At 37.9% G+C, this 18,351-nt stretch overlaps 1 protein-coding gene across 1 annotated transcript; it reads left to right on the top strand.

Moving 5' to 3' along the window:
- Positions 1-8,127: 8,127 nt before the first annotated feature.
- TLR3 (toll like receptor 3) lies at positions 8,128-17,719 on the top strand. The gene is made up of 5 exons (XM_035557885.2): positions 8,128-8,244; positions 9,840-10,288; positions 11,123-11,314; positions 12,914-14,739; positions 15,326-17,719. The coding sequence occupies exons 2-5, from the start codon at positions 9,848-9,850 to the stop codon at positions 15,552-15,554; spliced, it is 2,688 nt and encodes an 895-aa protein (XP_035413778.1). The 5' UTR covers positions 8,128-8,244; positions 9,840-9,847; the 3' UTR covers positions 15,555-17,719.
- Positions 17,720-18,351: the final 632 nt, after the last annotated feature.

Genomic DNA, 18,351 nt, shown 5'->3' with positions numbered 1-18,351 from the left:
AGGTTATGGCTTGTATCTTAGGAGTAGTAAGTGATTGTCAGGCATCTCGCCACTGTCATAATGAAGCAAACTTACAACAGCAATTCCTGTAAAATTCAAAGCTGTTAAATACAGTCAGGTTCATATGTTACTCCTTATGTTATTTAGATAAAATCTGGTAAACTCAGCAGCGGCAGGCCTGTGAGACTGTTGATGGCAGTACACATCCCAGAGTCTTTAAGGCTGTGGACTTGGCTTTTTTTTTTCCTAGCTGCAGCTGAATAAGATGATTCATTTTGTGTACATGACATGTTCAGTTATTAGGAGTATGAATGTGGAATTTCTTTAATTCTACCAAATTTGGTTCAACAAATCAAGCTGTGATATACTTGCCAGGGCAAATAACCCTGATGCCCAGCCAGTTGCAAGATCAGTTTTTACGTTAGAAACATTTCCTTTAAGGAGCTTTGGACTTTAGGAGCTACTTTACGGGTTTACATCTACCAGAAAATAGAAATCAAATGGCTCGTATCTTTTTTTTTTTTTTTTTTGAGAAAGTTAATGCTGACATCTAGTGGTGTTTTTTTGCATGTACAAAAACCTGAGAGATTTGGTGGATTGATCAATTAATGTGTGACGCTGTCTTTTCAAAATAATCTATTAAAATGTGAGACTGTTGTAAAAAGCCTTACTGTGGAAAAAACGTCAGTACTAATGTTAATGCTATGCTTTCAAAGGGTGTTACTGTCTTGCATAGAAAGGATAAAAGAAATTTAGTGTTTTCCCTATCTTTCTTGGAGTTAAAGTACCTGAAATATATTTCCCATATTATCTGTTATTAGCTTTTTTTGTTATAATGCAAGTGCAGAAATATTTTTAAAATACTCTGGATAAATTATTTTTGCATTAAACTACATTTGATCTATTACCCATAATAAAGCAGTGATTAATAGTCACAGGTCTCAAAAGCTAAAGGGATTTCAGTGAACGTGTTCAGTATTTTACTTCTGTACTTGATCATGTAGTACCATATATCATGAAATCTGCTGTATTTGTTGCCTATGGTTGCTCCAAGTAAAAAAAAATAATAAATATATATATATATATATTTAATGTTTTCAACTGATGTTTTTACGTGCGTGTTAACACAGGGAACACAAACCAGAAGAGATGCATACTACCTACTGTTTACAATGTTAGTAAGGAAAATCATTTGCAAAGCAGGTACTTTAGTCGTATAGTTTAGGGGTACAAATATCTAGTTTGAGACGCCTTTTCTGATTCTGTATACACATTCATATATTTTCATTTTATCTACAGATATTAGGCAGATTAAAGGTGCTGAATTTGAAAAGGAATGCATTTGACTTTATTGTCTTTTTTATGACCGTGGCCATGACCCTCATTTTGCAGAAGGTTTCACAATGTGGTCAGGAACAGCCTGGCACAAAACATTCAAATTGTGGGTTATAATTAAAAGGGAAATTAAATGTAGGTGATTTCTTAGGCAGCCCAACACGTGTGCTTTACTTCCCCCAGTATGCATTACACTGCAGACTTGACATAAGCCATCCATGCTGCAATTAAGTAGTTTATTCAGATAGTGAAGTTTCGTTTCTCACCCAAATTCCTGGATGTCCAAATACTGGCTTCCAGTAAAGATAGAGTAGAAAAATGGTGACTTTGTCCTGTGGCATACAGCCTAAACTCTCAATCTTAAATTTTTTAAAGGTTTCAAATGTAGACATAAAATGTGGCTGTATACATTAGTTTTTATATGAGGTTGGAGAATTTGAAATTTAAAAATTTAATCGTAAAATAGAAAAAAATCGTAAAATAGATTAACCACTGATCCAGACTATGCTCATTATAGCTCTGCTTGAGGTTTGTGTGATATTAAGAAGAAACAGTAATACAAGTATCAACTCAGAATAAAATGAGTTGATGGAAATTGTCCTTTGAAGTCAGGATTTTTGCTCACTGAATTTTAATTAAAACTCAGAACTGTTACATAGCAAAGTAGCAGTACTCTATAGAAGGCTGACATGAAAAGGGCAATGTTCAAATCAGTTTGCTGCCTTGCTATATACAGATATTATACCATCAGCACAAAGTTAACAGCTACTCTGAATACATGCACAGACATATTTTGCTAGGTATGTTAATATCTTAAAATCTGTAATTCTCATGTTAAAAATGGCTTTAGTTTTAGCTCAGAATTTATTTAAAAGCAGCACCTTAATCTCTGTTTTGCTAAGCAACTCAGCAATTCTGATTTCATTCAGTTTTGAGATCTGATGGGTGTAAGCATGCAATATAACATCCAGACACTAGGAAGGCTATGTTACTCAGAAGTCAGTATCTTGTTCCATGTTGAATTATGTATGTATTATTATGTACTGAGGAATACTGTTCTCCTGATGCCTGGTGACTGACTTTCTGACATTTTTCATGTAGTTTGTGTTAATTTTCAAGATATGTCTGTGGAATCAATATTACAGCTGAGTAGAAACTTTTTACTAATTGAATGGTTTTCAAACAGAACTTTAAGCCCTGGCAAACGGACTGGTTTTGCAGTGAATCAGGGTGATTGGATTCTTAACGTATTGCATGTTTGTACACTACCAAAAATATTTAGTATGCAAGACTTAAGCTGCTATGAGCTAGGATCACACAACATGCTGCAACAGAGACTAGCTTCCAGCACTTGGGTTCACTGAATTGAAACTTATATTTAAAAACAAATCCCCCAAAGCCCCAAACTTCTTTGCTTATGAATGTTGCTACCAGTAAGCTTTAATATTCACTCCAAGTTGATGCAAAAGAACATTGCACAGGAATCACTAAGAGCTAAGGAATGTGAGGCTTCCTTTCTTCATTTTTTGGGGCCTTAACATCTGTATACTGAACTGACTTCAGGCCGTAGGATCTTAGTTCCCTTTGAGAGGAGTCTTTCAGTCATAACTGAACGCTAGGGCCTCTTTACATGAATGCTGCACATTAGCGATTCGAGGTGTTGGGACAGGATGCACTGCTTGGGTTATGATCAGCTCTCAGCTGGGATATACCATTCATGTGCTCATCAAAGCTAAGCCATGGGCACCAATGCCTATTTGAATTTGCAAAAAAGTCTTTATAAATGTATTTTTCTATGCTCAAAGCATTAAGTGGTAGGCAAAATGAAATAAAAATTAGCCTCAGGGAATGCGTCTTTTGCAATATAAAAAAAAAACAGTCTAATTTTAAGTCATTGAATCAGGTCCAGTACTTTATATTTTGTTTATAAAATGTTTTCCTGACTTCTAACCTTTTGTAGACATAGTTGGTGTCTGTAATAGCCATATTTCTAATACTTACATAGAACCAGCCTTGCAAATTAAATGAATTTGTAAATGTGTATTAATCATTAAACCTATTTTTTTTAGCTAGTTCTAATAAGACACTTCTCTATTTTTGTGACTTTGTTCTGGCTAGAAGGAATTGAAAGATATTGTTCCACACTTTTATTTATAGCTAAAAGATTTCACAATCTTAATCTTTGAATAGCAACAGATTTTAAACTCTGCAGATGAATTTAGTAAAAATCTAACACACTGATATTGAAATTCAGTCCTCAGATTTTAACCTAACAAAATTATAGTTAGGCTGATAGTTCTGATAATGGTTATGATTGACCTTGCTTTGTTTTCTTCCCTGTAAATGTTTTCCTAACACAGCCTTAGCCACTTGTAAAGAGTAGGGGCTACATAATGGCACTGCTAGAGAAGAGGCTGGAAGGGCTCTGTATTGGGCTCAAATGGTCATTGTGTACATTCCAGTTCAGAATGAAAAAAAAAAAGATATTTAAAACTCTGGTAGAGCAGAAGTTTCATTTCAGCAAAGTTGAATCGTAATACTTCATCCTATGCTTGTATTGAACTTCATCGCTTTTGCTACGTTTGTTATATTTAAAATATATGGATCATGTTCACCATTACTAAAATGAAGTACTAGCATGTCAAAATGGCAATTTCCACCTCTGAGAACTCTCCACTGATACGATTTGCTATTTTTTACTCAAAGGCTTTGTCCAAGTAGTTGTTCCCCTAAAACACTTGGTTTAAAAAAAAAAAAAAAAAAAAAAAGGTAGCAATTTATTTGGTTATTCTGCTAAGCAACCCAAAGATTATAGCTACTGAAAGCAATATAAAGAATCTTCAGTGCATTAAGAAGCATGCTCTGTATCTGTCTTGCACCTTGTAAATGAAGTTGGATGCAGCATCTTGGGTGGAATAAAGGTAAGGAAGCCTGAAGAATGACTTGTTTTATTCCTGAAGCAAGAATGAGAGAAACAACAGTGAATAGGTGTGGTCAACAGATGTAGCTGGGGCCATTTTAAAGAAGTCCTTTTGCATCTGAAGTCAGTTACCAACAAAGCAAAACATTTCTTGAGGGTGGGGAGGAAACGGGTGAACCAAGTGGGTGTGTTTGTGTATTCATTCACTTGTGTATTCCTGGCTTGTGCATTTTACTGCTTTGAGCTTTTAGTGAATCTCGGCTTCTAGGGCTTTCAGGACACAGTAATATTGAGGGAAAGGTGCAATTCAAAAAGGTTCTGGATATAACTGAATACAGATTTTATTAAATAGAAAGGTCAAATGCAGCTGTGATTCTTTTAAGTACAGTTTTACTTTAGAAGCTGGAGGTCACATAGCCTTTAAAGGTATAACCTTTAGTGGGGAAATATTTCTGAGCAGTTACACATGAAAATCTGCCAGAAAAAAGGGGGAACATTGAAAAAGGAAGGGATTCTGAAACCAAACTATTAAATGCTGTGAGAAAATCCTGAGAAATAGAAATTATTGCAAATTAGAAATATTTGATGTGCATGCCTAATTGTTAGAGCTGGATAAGAACAAGATTTTAGGAAGGTTGCCATCTTCGCTGGAGAGTTCTTAGGGCCAGAAATTGCTTTTATTTTTTTTTTTTCTACAGCATGGGAATGCATGCAAATCCTAAATCCAAATCTCTTTAATAGTTAGTATCTAAAAAGCTAAAACATTTCATTGCAAAATATATATACTTTAAAAAAAAAATCCAGCAGTGCAAACATGAAATATTGATAACTCCTAAAAAAAAAAAAAAAAAAAGTACCAAAGCGAAACATTTTTACCTTTGCTAATCCAGACTAAAATGTTAACCTGGAAGCAACTCCAGGTTTCTCTGGGATTAGGATTCCCTGGCTGGAAAGTAAAGTGCAGTTTGTGCTGCAGTAAATGTGATTTATTGTGGAGTTGCAGTTGATCTTCAGTCATTGCAGCACATCAGGGAAGTGTTGTGACTGCTCTCGGAGCTGACGAGCAACTGCTGCAGAGTTTATCTGTGTCCAGTGGTATTTTTCATGTAACTTCCAAGTGATGAGTAATTCATCCTGTTTATTGTTGGCTACTGGGTAGCTTAAAACCCAAGCTATGGACTGAGTTCTCAGCCACCTGCCCAGGCAATGTCTTCAGCTAGGGAAAAAAGAAATTTGTGGAAACGTTCTCCTGTCTTTGATAGTACCCAGAAGTTTGGGAGTACACTAAAATAAGCATATGGTCTACTTTACGATTGATCTGCACATCAGCCCTCAGATATGTTTTTCCACTTCTGCACCCACAAAAAGCTGATGGAAAAAATCAATTTTTACCACTTGTCACCGCTAAATTAACAGCGATGAGTGAGCAGCCTTAAAGGAACCATTGCACCCAAAAGGCATCTGACCTATTAGATTCCTCAGCAGCACAACTGAATTTGTCTAAGAACAGTGACAGAAAAACATCTGTTCTTCTGTCCGTAGAGGTAGACAGAAGCTTGCTTTATCTGCCCCACTGCCCTCTCATCAGTTTTCCTCAAAGCTGAAGGATGTCCCTTGTCAAGCCTTGCCTCAGATCGTAACTGTTCAGTTCTCTGCTCTTTCCTGCTTGCTTTCTCCTGGTAGCTTGGCTCACTTCCAGAACTCTTTCAGTTCTTTCTATACCCAACCACAATATATGGAGCTTTTACCATGAGCCGTGCGTAGTGTCTGTGTGTTATTTTGGGTCTTCCCCTGATGCTTGCAGTCTGACTTCAGTTTATGAAAACACTGAAGTCCCACTACCTACATGCTACCTTGTTAACACCTGTATGTATTTAAAGACCAGATTAAGATTAGTAAATTTCCTTTTTGCTTTTTTTCTATGCTAAGTTTCGTTGGCATGTTTGTTCTGGGAGTGTTCCATCAGATACCGCACCTATGTCCCCACCCTTCTGTGCCTGGAGTCCAAATAAACTTATACTAAGTCTGTGCAGCAGCTGGCCGCTCCCTGCTGTTAACTACTTGTGAAATGGCTATCTATCCAGGATTGTGCCCTGCTGCCTATTGTCACCATTCAGAACCAACTGACGTGAGTTGCTTTCATCACCCACCATATGGGGTCATTGCTTAATTTTGCTCTGCTTTTTCCCTAAAATATTCTTAGGACAGGTGGAGTGCTTGACTTTTTCCTACACTATGAGTTTACCATGTCCTTTACAGCTCTTGAAAACACAAGTGCCATTTAATTTACAGTGAAGTTATGGAAACTTGAGAACCTGATGTGATTTCACACCACTGAAATAGGCACAGATGTGTCAACTTTTGTCCTTTGCCTCAGAAATCCTGTACTAGGTGAACCTGCACTGTTTGTGTATGCCCTAGAGTCTGCCTTGCACAGTGTAAGTTGCTGGTTCTTGCAAATCATGCTGCAAAATGGCTAGAGGTATTGAGCAGGAATCAGTTGAGAGGTGAGATCAAAGAGCAGCTTTCACCTTGCAAAGATTATGGTGTAGAGGGAAATGGGATGCAAAATACCTGACAGTATTGCTGTGTTAGAACAATGCTCTGCAAAGGTTGTTAGTTATTCTGTTTCTTTGCCATCAATGCAATCCCTTCTGTTCCAGAGCAGCAGAGTTTTAAAACACAGAGGGAAAACCCTCCTCAGAGTAATTTAGCATGACTGCACTTATGATCAAATTATCTCTGCAGAAGCACATGGGGCAACATGGAACAAATTTGTTCTTCCCACAGCAAGCTAAAATGGAAGACAAAAATTTAACTATGAAATGGGAATGAAACAGGCCTTAAAGCCTCTTAGCTGTAAAGGATCGTGGTTCTGGTGTCCATTTTGGTGTCTTAACTCCAAGAATAAGCATTAGTTTATACTAGGCAGTTGCTCTGCCTCCCTGTGCTTCCCAGCATTGCCAAGCTGCCAGTGGTCCCAGATTTAACAGGATGCAGGGTGGTAGCCAGCACAGTCTCCCTCCCCTCCCAGAGCTCCTGGCAGGTGGGGGGTTAACATGTTCCTTCAGGCTGTGATTTCAAACACTTTGAAGGAAGGATTACAGCCCACTTTTACTCTTTTCTAGGCAACTGCTGCAGCTACTGTCTCCACTCGAGGGGCAGTGCTACTACCTGATAATGTGAGCTGAGCCTATGGCTGGATAAGCCCTGCAGAGGCTTCTTGAGTAAGAGGTTTGTGAGCCTCCTGATTTGTGACACACAGGTGCACCAATGCCAATGTAGCCCAAGCAGCAGGACCTTTTGTCACAGCCAGAAGCATGTATTGGACAAGTCCTCTCTCTCCAGAAAAGTGATGGTCAGGTCCCTGGAAAAAGTGAATTCACAAGTGATGTTAAAAGGAAAAACATCTAAAAGCTGCACCTGAAACTTTTATTTGGACTTTTGAAAATATTTCCTTATTTTATTACAATAGAAAATATTTGATTAATGTATTGTTATAATTATTAATTAATATATTTAATTAATATATTATTAATATGTAATATATAATATATTATTAATATAAGGGTGTTATATATAACATATATTATTAATATATTATGCTGTCACTTAAGTTCCCTTTTTAAAGAGGCATACTTTATTTGACTCTGTAGAACCCTTTTGGTGCATTGTTTCCACAAAAGAGTAATATCCCTATGCCAGTAACCTGTCAGTAACATCTGCTTTTGGGATATGTCCTCAGTTTTTTTCAGAGACACAGGAAGTAGCCAGGATTGTTACTGGGTTGTGTGATGCTGCTCATCTGTGAAACCCCTGTGCACTTCCAGCAGCAGCTGCCCCGCTGGCACGGAGGCTTGCCCTACTTCACTTTCACTTTCACTTCTCCTTCCAGCTCCGGGCAGCTTTTTTCCTGATGGTTTTTGTGCACTGAGGAACTTGTGTGGTGCCTGGATGCCCCCAGACTGAAGGAGGTAAAGCCCACGGTGGTAAGTTGATGCTGTTCTTCAGGTATTTGTAATAAATACAGGTATCAGAGAGGCGAAGCTAAAGCACTGCTCAGGAGTTTGGCAGTTTCCCTGGTTGTAGATTTCTCTGAACTTGCACGAAGTCGGTGCCCTTGCTGTTTGCTTAATGAGAGCGTGCTTGGGTGCTTGTGTCTAGCTGTGAGGACCCCAGCTGGCAGGAGGTATTTATGTTAAATAGCAAACATCAACGGTGGAGAGGGAATATCACTCACCAGAAGATGCTGGAGGCTCCCTTGCTGCAGTTTTCCAATGTTAAGATTCTTCCTAATAATGTTGACACTTCTGGTTCTGTCTGCTCTCCTTTAAATATTACTCTGTAACCTTGTCTTTCCAATTTGATAGCAGTTGTCTTTACTTCACTGGATTCCCAACCAAAGCATAAAACAGTTAAAGCTGTCTTCAGACTTGCTGCAATGAAAATGGCCAAGCACAAGGAGGCAGCCCTGTTAGCCTCGCTGGAAGTCATCCAAAGAACTGGGTTTATGTTTGTATAGTGTGTTTCTTGCTCCTTTCAAACTTTAAAGATGAACTGGCAATAATTACCGAGGAGCCTGGCAGCTACCTTATCTCTGTAAAACAAACCCTCAAAAGCATGCAGGCTAGAGGCATCAAACAAGCTCCCCCTTTGGTTTCCTACACTCTTCCAGCTCCTGGGTTGCAGAGGAATGAGGAAGGAAAACTAGTCCTTCATATTCCTCAGCTGGAGGGATAGGGGGCTGTGTTCAGCAGCAGCTGTAGCAGGTCAAGCTGCCTGTAGGACTGCCAGGTTCAGATATTTGCTGTCCCCTCACCTCCCCTGTTTGCTTGCCAGCAGCAGGTGAGCAGAGAGCCAGGCTGAGTGAGCCGCAAGGGACAGGACAGGTCCACGTGCGGTGCCCAGCAAGGAACTGAATTTTTGTTAAGACATTATAAATTATCTTAAAAATGCCTTCAGTCTGTGGACAGCATTTTCTCTACAGTTCTCACTTTTGTTGTTTTGCTTAGGTAGGTATAGTTTGTCTGTTCTTTCTCATACACCTTTCTATAGCCTGGTATTCCTTCTTTTATTATAGCTGTAACTAAAGTTAGACAAGCAACAAAACAAAAATAGATGGTTAGAATTTTGTGAGTGACTTGTAAAACAAAAACTGGCAAGAATTGTAAAATAAAGTGGCATTTATATTAGGTATTCTTACTGCATATAACTATAAATAATTTAAGTGTAGTAAAGCTCAGAGCACAGATAATTAACACTGAAGGGCCTGTGCATAATTTGTCCTATTTATTGTACTTTATGCATGTTAAATCAATCCAAAATTAATCAGAAAATGGAAAACAATTGAAAGTTTGCACTGATTATAGATAAACTGTTGGTAGATTTTTAAATATAATTATTTTCAGCTAAGAGTGATTATTAAACATACCTTTTCCATAGGTAAAAAATAATCAGTGTTTGCTCAGTATAAAACTACATGATTTCTTGTGCCTGGCTTGCTTACCCTTTGGGTTAAGTTATAATGTATGAATTGTGTCAAAATGACTCTAATTTGTAATGCAAATTCATTTTGCCTTTGCAGATAAAGCCATGGGAAGTGATATTCTTTGTTGGAACAGCTTATCTTTGAGACTGGTGTCTGTCTGCTTGCTGTGTGCATCGGTTGGAAAACAATGTCAAATCAGAAATACAATGGCAGACTGCAGTCACCTAAAACTGACTCAAATTCCTTCTGATCTCCCAAACAATATAACTGTTTTGGACATTTCTCATAATCAGCTGAAAAAACTGTGTCCTGCAAATCTGACCAAGTACAGCAAGCTGGTTTACTTAAATGCAGGATACAACATCATCTCTAAACTGCAACCAGAACTATGCAAAAATTTGCCCCTGTTGCAAATTTTGGTGCTAGAACATAATCAATTGCATGAGCTCCCTGATGGTGCATTTGCTTCCTGCACCAACCTGACTGAGCTCAATCTAGGATACAACATAATAGATGTAAAAAATGATCCTTTCAAAACCCTGGAGGTAAGCTAAAAATGCACCTTTTCCTGTAAATAAAGTATATATGGGGAATTTATAGTATGTGTGTACAAAACATCTGCCTATTTCCATTTGAATATACCCAGCATATAACCTTTCTTCATCCTTTTTCTAAAGAAAAGGCCTAGTGGCTTCTTGTGTTAGAACACACTGGAGTCACAGCCATCCTTGTGAGCCAATGCTCTCCTTCCCCTTTCCTCTGCTGCATCCGATTGAGGCATCTCTCCATACAGTACCTGTGCTGAAAGAATAGCAGCAGCAGATGAAGCATAGGGTGGAATGGCTGGCCAGGAGTCTGAATTGCATGAGGTCTAAAAATGATAGCTAGCCTAAATTCTCAAGGTCAAGGCGTAAACACTCAGACTGATAAGACCGATGCCTAGGCTAAATGTAGTGTCTCCCAGGGCTTCAGGGACTGAGAGAATAAGAAGGCTTTTAGCTGCCTTTGTTTTTCCTGCTAGTTCCTATGTGGTTAAATATTCTCTGTAGCATCTATGAGGTTGGCGGTCAAGGAAGGGCCTAAGGACAAAAGAACATAGAGACAATGTGTGGGAACTAATTGTCCTACAGTGCTCTAATGAGCCCAGCTGTGGTTTTGGGCAAGGCTGAACATTTCTGGCACACTCAGTATTCCAGTTCAGTTATGTAAAATGCAATTGCTTGCATGACTCTCAACTAAGTGTGAAGGACTACAGCCAGCTTTGGTAGTACTATTTGTAGTATTGCAACCAATTTCTCATGAATTAGACAACTGCAATATTTCAATTTCTTTATTACATAAAAAGACTTTTTATAATTCTGTTTGCATCTTCTCTGCAGAACTTGAATATTTTGGATCTAACTCATAATCACTTGAAGTCAGCAAATTTAGGATTGGAACAGCAGCTGAAGAACCTCCGTGAGCTTGTGCTGTGTGGAAATCAAATCACTGAGTTAAAAAAGGAAGACCTCAGTTTTCTTAGCAACACTTCATTGAGTAGTCTTGATTTGTCATCGAATCCCCTGAAAGAGGTAGGAAGTATTTCAACAGAAATTCAACTGGTGTAAGTACGAAATGGAACTATCCTGACTTATCCCATATGATTGTATGGCTTATGTCTTATACATATAATTTGAATCCACCAAGATCAAAGTTAAAACCATTCTATTGTATACAGCATTGCTCCTGACCCTCAACAGTAATACACAATTATTTTTCTGACACTGTTATCAGCAAGAGGTGTTCTCATGTAGATCAGAAGTCTCAAGCAAGAGCTAGATTGAGTAGCTAGCAGGGGTTGGAACCTTTGGGGGGTTGGAACCAGATGGTTTTAAGGTCCCTTCCAACCTGAGCCATTCTATGATTCTACCTCTGTGAGCCGTCATCACGTACGTTCTATGCAGGGTTTGTGTTTTTTTTTTTGTATGAACTGAAGGTGAACAGCTGAAAAATCTTTCTAAGTCAGGGAGAAAGTATGATATGCAAGACTAATTAAACAATCTAGGTCTCCCTTTCTAGTTATCAGAGAGAAATTTCATTTGTGCATATAGGCTACTCCAGAGAAATAATCATTACAGAAAAGTATATTCACTCTTTACTTAAAAAAAGAAAAAAAGGCGTTGTTTGCTCTGCCACCTACCTCACTGCTTTCTACCTTGTTCTCTCTGACCCCCTCAGTGTTAAAACACAATTCATTAAAGAGTAGTGTTAAGTGTTGCAGGTCTAAATTGTTCACCTCTAGGCTTCATGCCTCCCTGTTGCTGATGCAAACTATAATGAGGCTATGGACTTGCTCACTTAGGGAAACTCTACAGATTTCTTGGCTTGGTTATCTTGTAGCCAGGCTAGTTCCCTGTCTGGTTCACCATATGACCACATGAATACCCATACTGGCACAAGTGTACAGCAGGTGGATAAGTGGATGGGACTTTCTTTGGCAGAGCTACTTTATGCTAGTTTAGCTTGCTCTGAATTTACAGTACTGCTATCTGAAAAGCAGCCTTATGCATTTTAATCGCACTGTATTATTAATTATTAAGTATTAATTAAGTAATAATTAAGTATTTAATTATTCCACTGACATCTGAAATCAAGATGAGGGGCCAGCACTATAACAGAGGCCTGCAATTTGTATCGTGGAAGGAAGTGTGTAGTATCATGGTTCATGAATATAGATTTTGTTCAGATGAAGAGACTGGTTTTCTTGGTTAACTGAAGGCCTAAATCACTTTTTTTTTTACGTCTGTTTTTGCTCTAGTATATTGGTATCCTTAGCAGAAACTAATAAAAGAAAGTTGAAAAGAGATAATCTGTATTTCTACGATACTTGCAGCAAAAAGGTTTTCACTAGTTGGATACACAATTGTAATCAACTTTCATCTGACTAAGAAACCTTTTATTTATTCTAAAATAGTACCACTCAAAATTATGATAATCATATTAGAATTTTAGAACCACTAGCATGTGAAACAGTAATTCAAGAAGTTTGTCTAAACTCAGGTGTGGAAAAAGTTGGGAGTTTTATTCTGTTTGATGGTCTCACTTGAATACGCTTCCCAAGTTTAGGCTTCACGGGTCAAATCTCTTCTGTAATCCCCTTGCTTAGGCCATTTTTTTTCCTTTTCTTTTAGTTTCACACAGGATGTTTACGTGCAATTGGAAATCTGTTTGGCCTTATACTGAACAATGTTGAACTTGGTGAAAATTGCACAAAGAAACTTTGTACAGAATTATCAAACACAGCAATTCAGAACCTCTCACTGAGCCATGTGAAGCTTTCATACATTAACAAGACAACTTTCCAGGGACTGCAAGGAACAAATCTCACAGTTTTAAACCTTTCCAAAAATTCTCTTTCTGTGATAGAAGACGACTCTTTTCAGTGGCTTTCAAATTTAGAGTACTTAAACCTGAAGGATAACATTATTCGTGTATCTTCACGTTCATTTCATGGATTGTCCAGCATCAAACATCTGAATCTGATAAATTCACTCACTGGGAAAATTGAAGATTTTTCCTTCCACTGGTTATACCACCTGGAGTACCTTTTAATGGATAACAACAATTTTCCACGAATCACTACTAATATGTTCACAGGACTGAACAACCTTAAATACCTGAGTCTTTCTAACTGCAACATAAACTTACAAAGAATAACTAATACAACATTTTTATCACTTGCTAATTCCAGCTTGCAGGTTCTCAACCTCACAAAAACAAGAATCTCTACAATAGAAAGTGGGGCATTTTCCTGCTTGGGACACCTGAAAATTCTCGATCTTGGTCTTAATGAAATTAGTCAAGAGCTCACAGGTCATGAGTTTAAAGGTCTCAATAATATACAGTATATTTATCTTTCCTATAACAAAAACTTGACTTTGCGAAGTGAATCATTCTCTTTTGTTCCAAGCCTTAGAATGCTCATGCTAAGGAAGGTAGGTTGCAGTAATCTGGCAATTTCTCCTTCACCTTTTCATCCTCTACAAAATCTGACTGTCCTGGATGTCAGCAATAACAACATAGCAAACATAAAGGAAGATTTGTTTGATGGACTTCACAAACTTGATATTCTGAATTTGCAGCACAACAATTTAGCTCGGCTTTGGAAACATGCAAATCCGGGAGGCCCTGTTCTTTTTTTAAAAGACCTTCCCAACTTGCATATTCTAAATTTAAAATCAAATGGGTTTGATGAGATTCCAGTTCAGGTTTTCAAGGGTCTGTTTCAGTTAAAATATTTGGATTTAGGATCAAATAATTTGAATCTGCTTCCGGCAACTTTATTTGATGACCAAACCTCTCTGAATTCATTGAACCTTCAGAAAAATCTAATAACCTCAGTTGAAGAAGAAGTGTTTGGCCCAGCTTTCAAGAACTTGAGAAAGCTAGAGATGGATTCCAATCCATTTGATTGCACCTGTGAAAGTATTGCTTGGTTTGCTAGTTGGCTTAATGCGACCCAAGCATATATACCTGGATTGCAGTCTCAGTACATTTGCAACACTCCGCCTAAGTATCATGGTACTCTGGTGTTGCATTTTGATAGCTCAGCCTGCAAAGACAGCGCTCCATTTAAACTTCTGTTTGTGATCACTACTACAGTTGTGATGCTACTCATTTTTATTGTTCTTCTCATCCATTTTGAAGGGTGGAGAATAGCTTTCTACTGGAACATTTCAGTAAATCGAATACTTGGTTTTAAAGAACTTGATAGACTACAGGAAGAGTATGATTATGATGCTTACATTATTCATTCAAGACACGACAAGAATTGGGTGTTGAAGAATTTCATCTCTCTGGAAAAAAATAAGCAATTTGAAGTTAGGTTTTGTTTAGAAGAACGGGACTTTGAAGCAGGCATATCAGAATTTGAAGCCATAATTAACAGTATAAGAAGGAGCAGGAAGATTATTTTTGTTGTGACTGAGCATCTCTTAAAGGATCCCTGGTGCAAGAAGTGAGTAGAATATAAAACACTGTATGTAAGGGGAAAAAATTCTTAACAGATTTTTAACAAGGTAATCTTTATTTTTGCTATGGAGATTAATTAAAAATGCAATGCAAATTCTCCTTTAATATATCATAATTTTTGAACAGTTACAAAATTAATGAACTTAAGTGCTCTACATGTAGACTAGTGGATATCTGAACCTCTGTGAATATTAGCTCTGTAAATCGCTTTCCTTAAAATTACACATTTGAAACACAACAAGTTTTGTTGGTGAGATCACTAGCATACAAAGATGATTTTTATTTATCTTTAAACAACTCTTTTCATTACTTCTCTGTAGTGATCTTGAAATGGAAGGAAAAGACTGTACGATTTAGGTTATATTTTTAGATTGTAATTTTTTCTGTAGTTAAAAAGTAACTAATTTAACATAAGTTGTGACAATTTCTTATCACAGAATGTACATTAAAACCCATTTGACTTTATAAAATCAGGGTCTAATGTGCTATTATGTGAGCTGTCAAAAGAACTATTTGGCCTTTCTTTCCCCAACATGAAATAAAATGCATTTTTTGTCTTATTTTTGATTCAGGTTTAAGGTGTATCATGCTGTTCAGCAAGCTATTGAACAAAGTCGGGACTCCATCATATTGGTCTTTCTTCATGACATCCAAGATTACAAGTTGAATCATGCACTTTGCTTGAGAAGAGGAATGTTCAGATCTCGCTGCATCTTGAAGTGGCCAGCCCAGAAAGAAAGAGTCAATGCATTTCATCAGCAATTAGTGATGGCACTTAAATCTAATAGTAAAGCACGGTGAATGTTGATGGTCAAACTGTCAGCTTTCTATCATTAGAAAACTAGCAAGCTGTCAGTAAAAAATGAAAAAAATTTTGTCATGCTGGAAAAATACAAGAGTCACTAATTTAAATTTAGTTGTCTACAGTGCAATTCACCTGCACCAAGGTGGCATTATTTAAAGTGGACTACAGTTGATAGTCATTTCAGTCTGTGTATCAAAAAGCAGTTGTGAAATGACTGAATTCTGAAAATTCTGAATGACTGAAGTCCTAGGGAAAATGTCCGTCTGATATAATGCGGAAAAGCCATGGGCTCTCCCCTTTAAATGGGTATGTTAAAGAGAATTCAATAGAAAGTAGAATGGACACTACCATTTGTTTTCAAAACAGAAGGGGTGATTCAGAGAGATTAAACTTGAAAAACTTTCTATATGAAACACAGTAAGTAACATGGAAATTATTTCTGTAGTCAAAGCCACTGAAAAGGAACAAACCAGACAGAATTCTGTATTGTAATTTCTTATACATTAATTTGGCTGTTTCTTCCTTCCTTCTTCTGTACTTTTCAGAAGCACAGAGTAGTAGGCAATTGCATAGTATTAAGATACAGATTTACAGGCTAGTAGCTTGATCTGGAGAGAGCTGAGAATGAGGAAAATGTGCTCTGAAATGATGTTTATCATGTCTGAGACAGTCTGCAATTTTATGGAGTGTTTGAGCACAACTTATTGACTCTACACAGTTATTTGTATGTTTCTATTAATGTTTAATTGCTCCTTCAGAGGACCTTTCAAACTTTGTCTTCATCAATTTTTAGTACTTGTTTGGTCCTTCGTTAGCTGAGGAATATTTTTACTGTTTTTTCCCTAGCATTTCTCTCCTCAACTTCAATACCACCATTATACCAAGAATGTTGTTTTACTGCTTTAGACAATAGATTTCAGATGGTTCGATAGTTAACATTTTAAGCAGCTTTTCTTATGATTTGTTACATTCATAGATGAAAAACATCGGGTTTTAATAGGTTTCTGCGTCCCATGATGACAGAAAATAAATGAGAAATATTTAATGAAACAGGTTTTGCATGCGCAGGAAGAGTGAAAGGAGTGTTGACTGCCTTCAGTTGCTCAGGAAGTCCTGGAGTGAAAACAAAAGGCTTTGTTTACAGATGAAGTGATAGATGATGATTCCCTAATTACAGTAATAGGATTATCCTATTGTGATGCTTTCATCTCATCTTTCTGTCCTTTTCAGGCTAAGTGACAAATATCTCTCTTCATGCATAGACTGTGAAAGTTGAGGAGGCAAGGCGGTGAGGATGGGGTGCCAGGTATGCACCATGTCAATTGTCCTTTCTTTTATTTAATGATTAACGTGAAAGTGTACCTATGTTTCCTACATCTGTAATGACAAAAAAAGCAGAATTTCTCATTTCAACTCAATGGTTTATATTCGCATGTATATTAAAAATATTGTAACATTGCGGAGAATGCACAAATAAATGCTGAGGTGAAATGCGATACAAGAGGTCAGATTAAATGATCAAATGGTCTTTTCTGGCCATTAAAGTGTTAAAAGACATCACGTCTAATTTCTCAAAAGACACCCTTGTTACTCCAAATGCCCCCAAAATTGGTCTTGGAAAACTGAGTAAATGTGTTACGGATACTTTTGTAATATAGCTAAGAATACAAACTAAATGTAACTGCTGATGAATGAAAATCATTTTAAATAGTAAAAGTATGACAGTGAGTTCTAAAAAGTTATTTTAGTATTTACATTCAGTTTAAAATAATTTACAACAGAAGAAGGTATTATAAAGGGTTGCAGTGAGAATTAAATTAATGTTAAAAAAAAAAGCACAAAAGCATTTAAGCACAAGACCAATGATAAAACATCAATATACTTGACATATATATATGTGTGTGTGTATATATATAGATATATTTATACAAAAATTCCTTGTTTGTCTGGAAGTTTTCTACTTCTGCTCTGCTCCTATACATACGTTTCTCAGTATTACTGAGAGTAAATAAATGGGTTTACTTATGGTGAAGAGTTGTAAGTCCTTTCAGGATTAGCAGTATGTATCTGAGCTGTCTGTTTTCTTGACACTGGGTAGCATCAGACCATACTATGGTGATTTGCTGAGGAGATGAAAATCAAATAAATGAAAAACAGTATCAAACTTGTAGCATCGAAGATATTACCTTGGACTACAGAGGTACTGAAAGTAGAATATCTAACGGATTGAAGTGAGGTAGAATGCTGAAGTCTGTAGATTTGGGGTGGAACCCGCCTGTTTCTGTCGTTCTTGCATGACAGAGAGAAATGAACAAGTTAGCGACATTCGGAATCGGTTCTGTGCCAAGTTTTAATACAGGATATGTTAGGGCTGCAAGCTCCCAAACAGGGGACACGCAGCTAGGACAAACACATTACCCACCTAAGTGCTCAGTGAGGTTGGTTTTACTATAGCATGGGGAAAGACATTTTGGCAGGGTGAGGAATAAACGGAGGCCCTGCTGCTTTTTAGGGACCTTTTCCCTGGCGTTTACAGCATCACCGCCCTACACCCCCACGCGGCCATGGGGCGCGTAGGCTCGATGGCGGCCTCCAGGCCTCGCTGCTGGGCGGTGCGTGCCATGCCGGGCTTTGTTTGGCCTAGCAACGACCCGGGGCCGGGCCAGGACCGGGTCAAAGCCGGACAGGGCCCCGACCGCCCCTCCCGGGCTCGCCGCCATGAACCTGGCCCTCGCCAAGCCCCGCCGCCCCCCGGCCGGGCCCAGCCCCGCCGCCCCCCGCGCCCCGGGGGAC

Source organism: Cygnus atratus, chromosome 4, assembly GCF_013377495.2.
Source record: "Cygnus atratus isolate AKBS03 ecotype Queensland, Australia chromosome 4, CAtr_DNAZoo_HiC_assembly, whole genome shotgun sequence".
NCBI lineage: Eukaryota > Metazoa > Chordata > Aves > Anseriformes > Anatidae > Cygnus > Cygnus atratus.
The sequence above is the reverse complement of the archived record's forward strand: the minus strand, read 5'-3'. Positions and strand labels throughout refer to the sequence as shown.

Excerpts from the sequence above, each read along its gene's own strand:
- TLR3 (XM_035557885.2), top strand. The coding sequence starts at position 9,848 with ATGGGAAGTGATATTCTTTGTTGGAACAGCTTATCTTTGAGACTGGTG. Across the intron at positions 11,315-12,913 it reads CATCGAATCCCCTGAAAGAG|TTTCACACAGGATGTTTACG; the intron begins GTAGGAAGTATT and ends CTTTTCTTTTAG. Across the intron at positions 14,740-15,325 it reads AAGGATCCCTGGTGCAAGAA|GTTTAAGGTGTATCATGCTG; the intron begins GTGAGTAGAATA and ends TTTTTGATTCAG.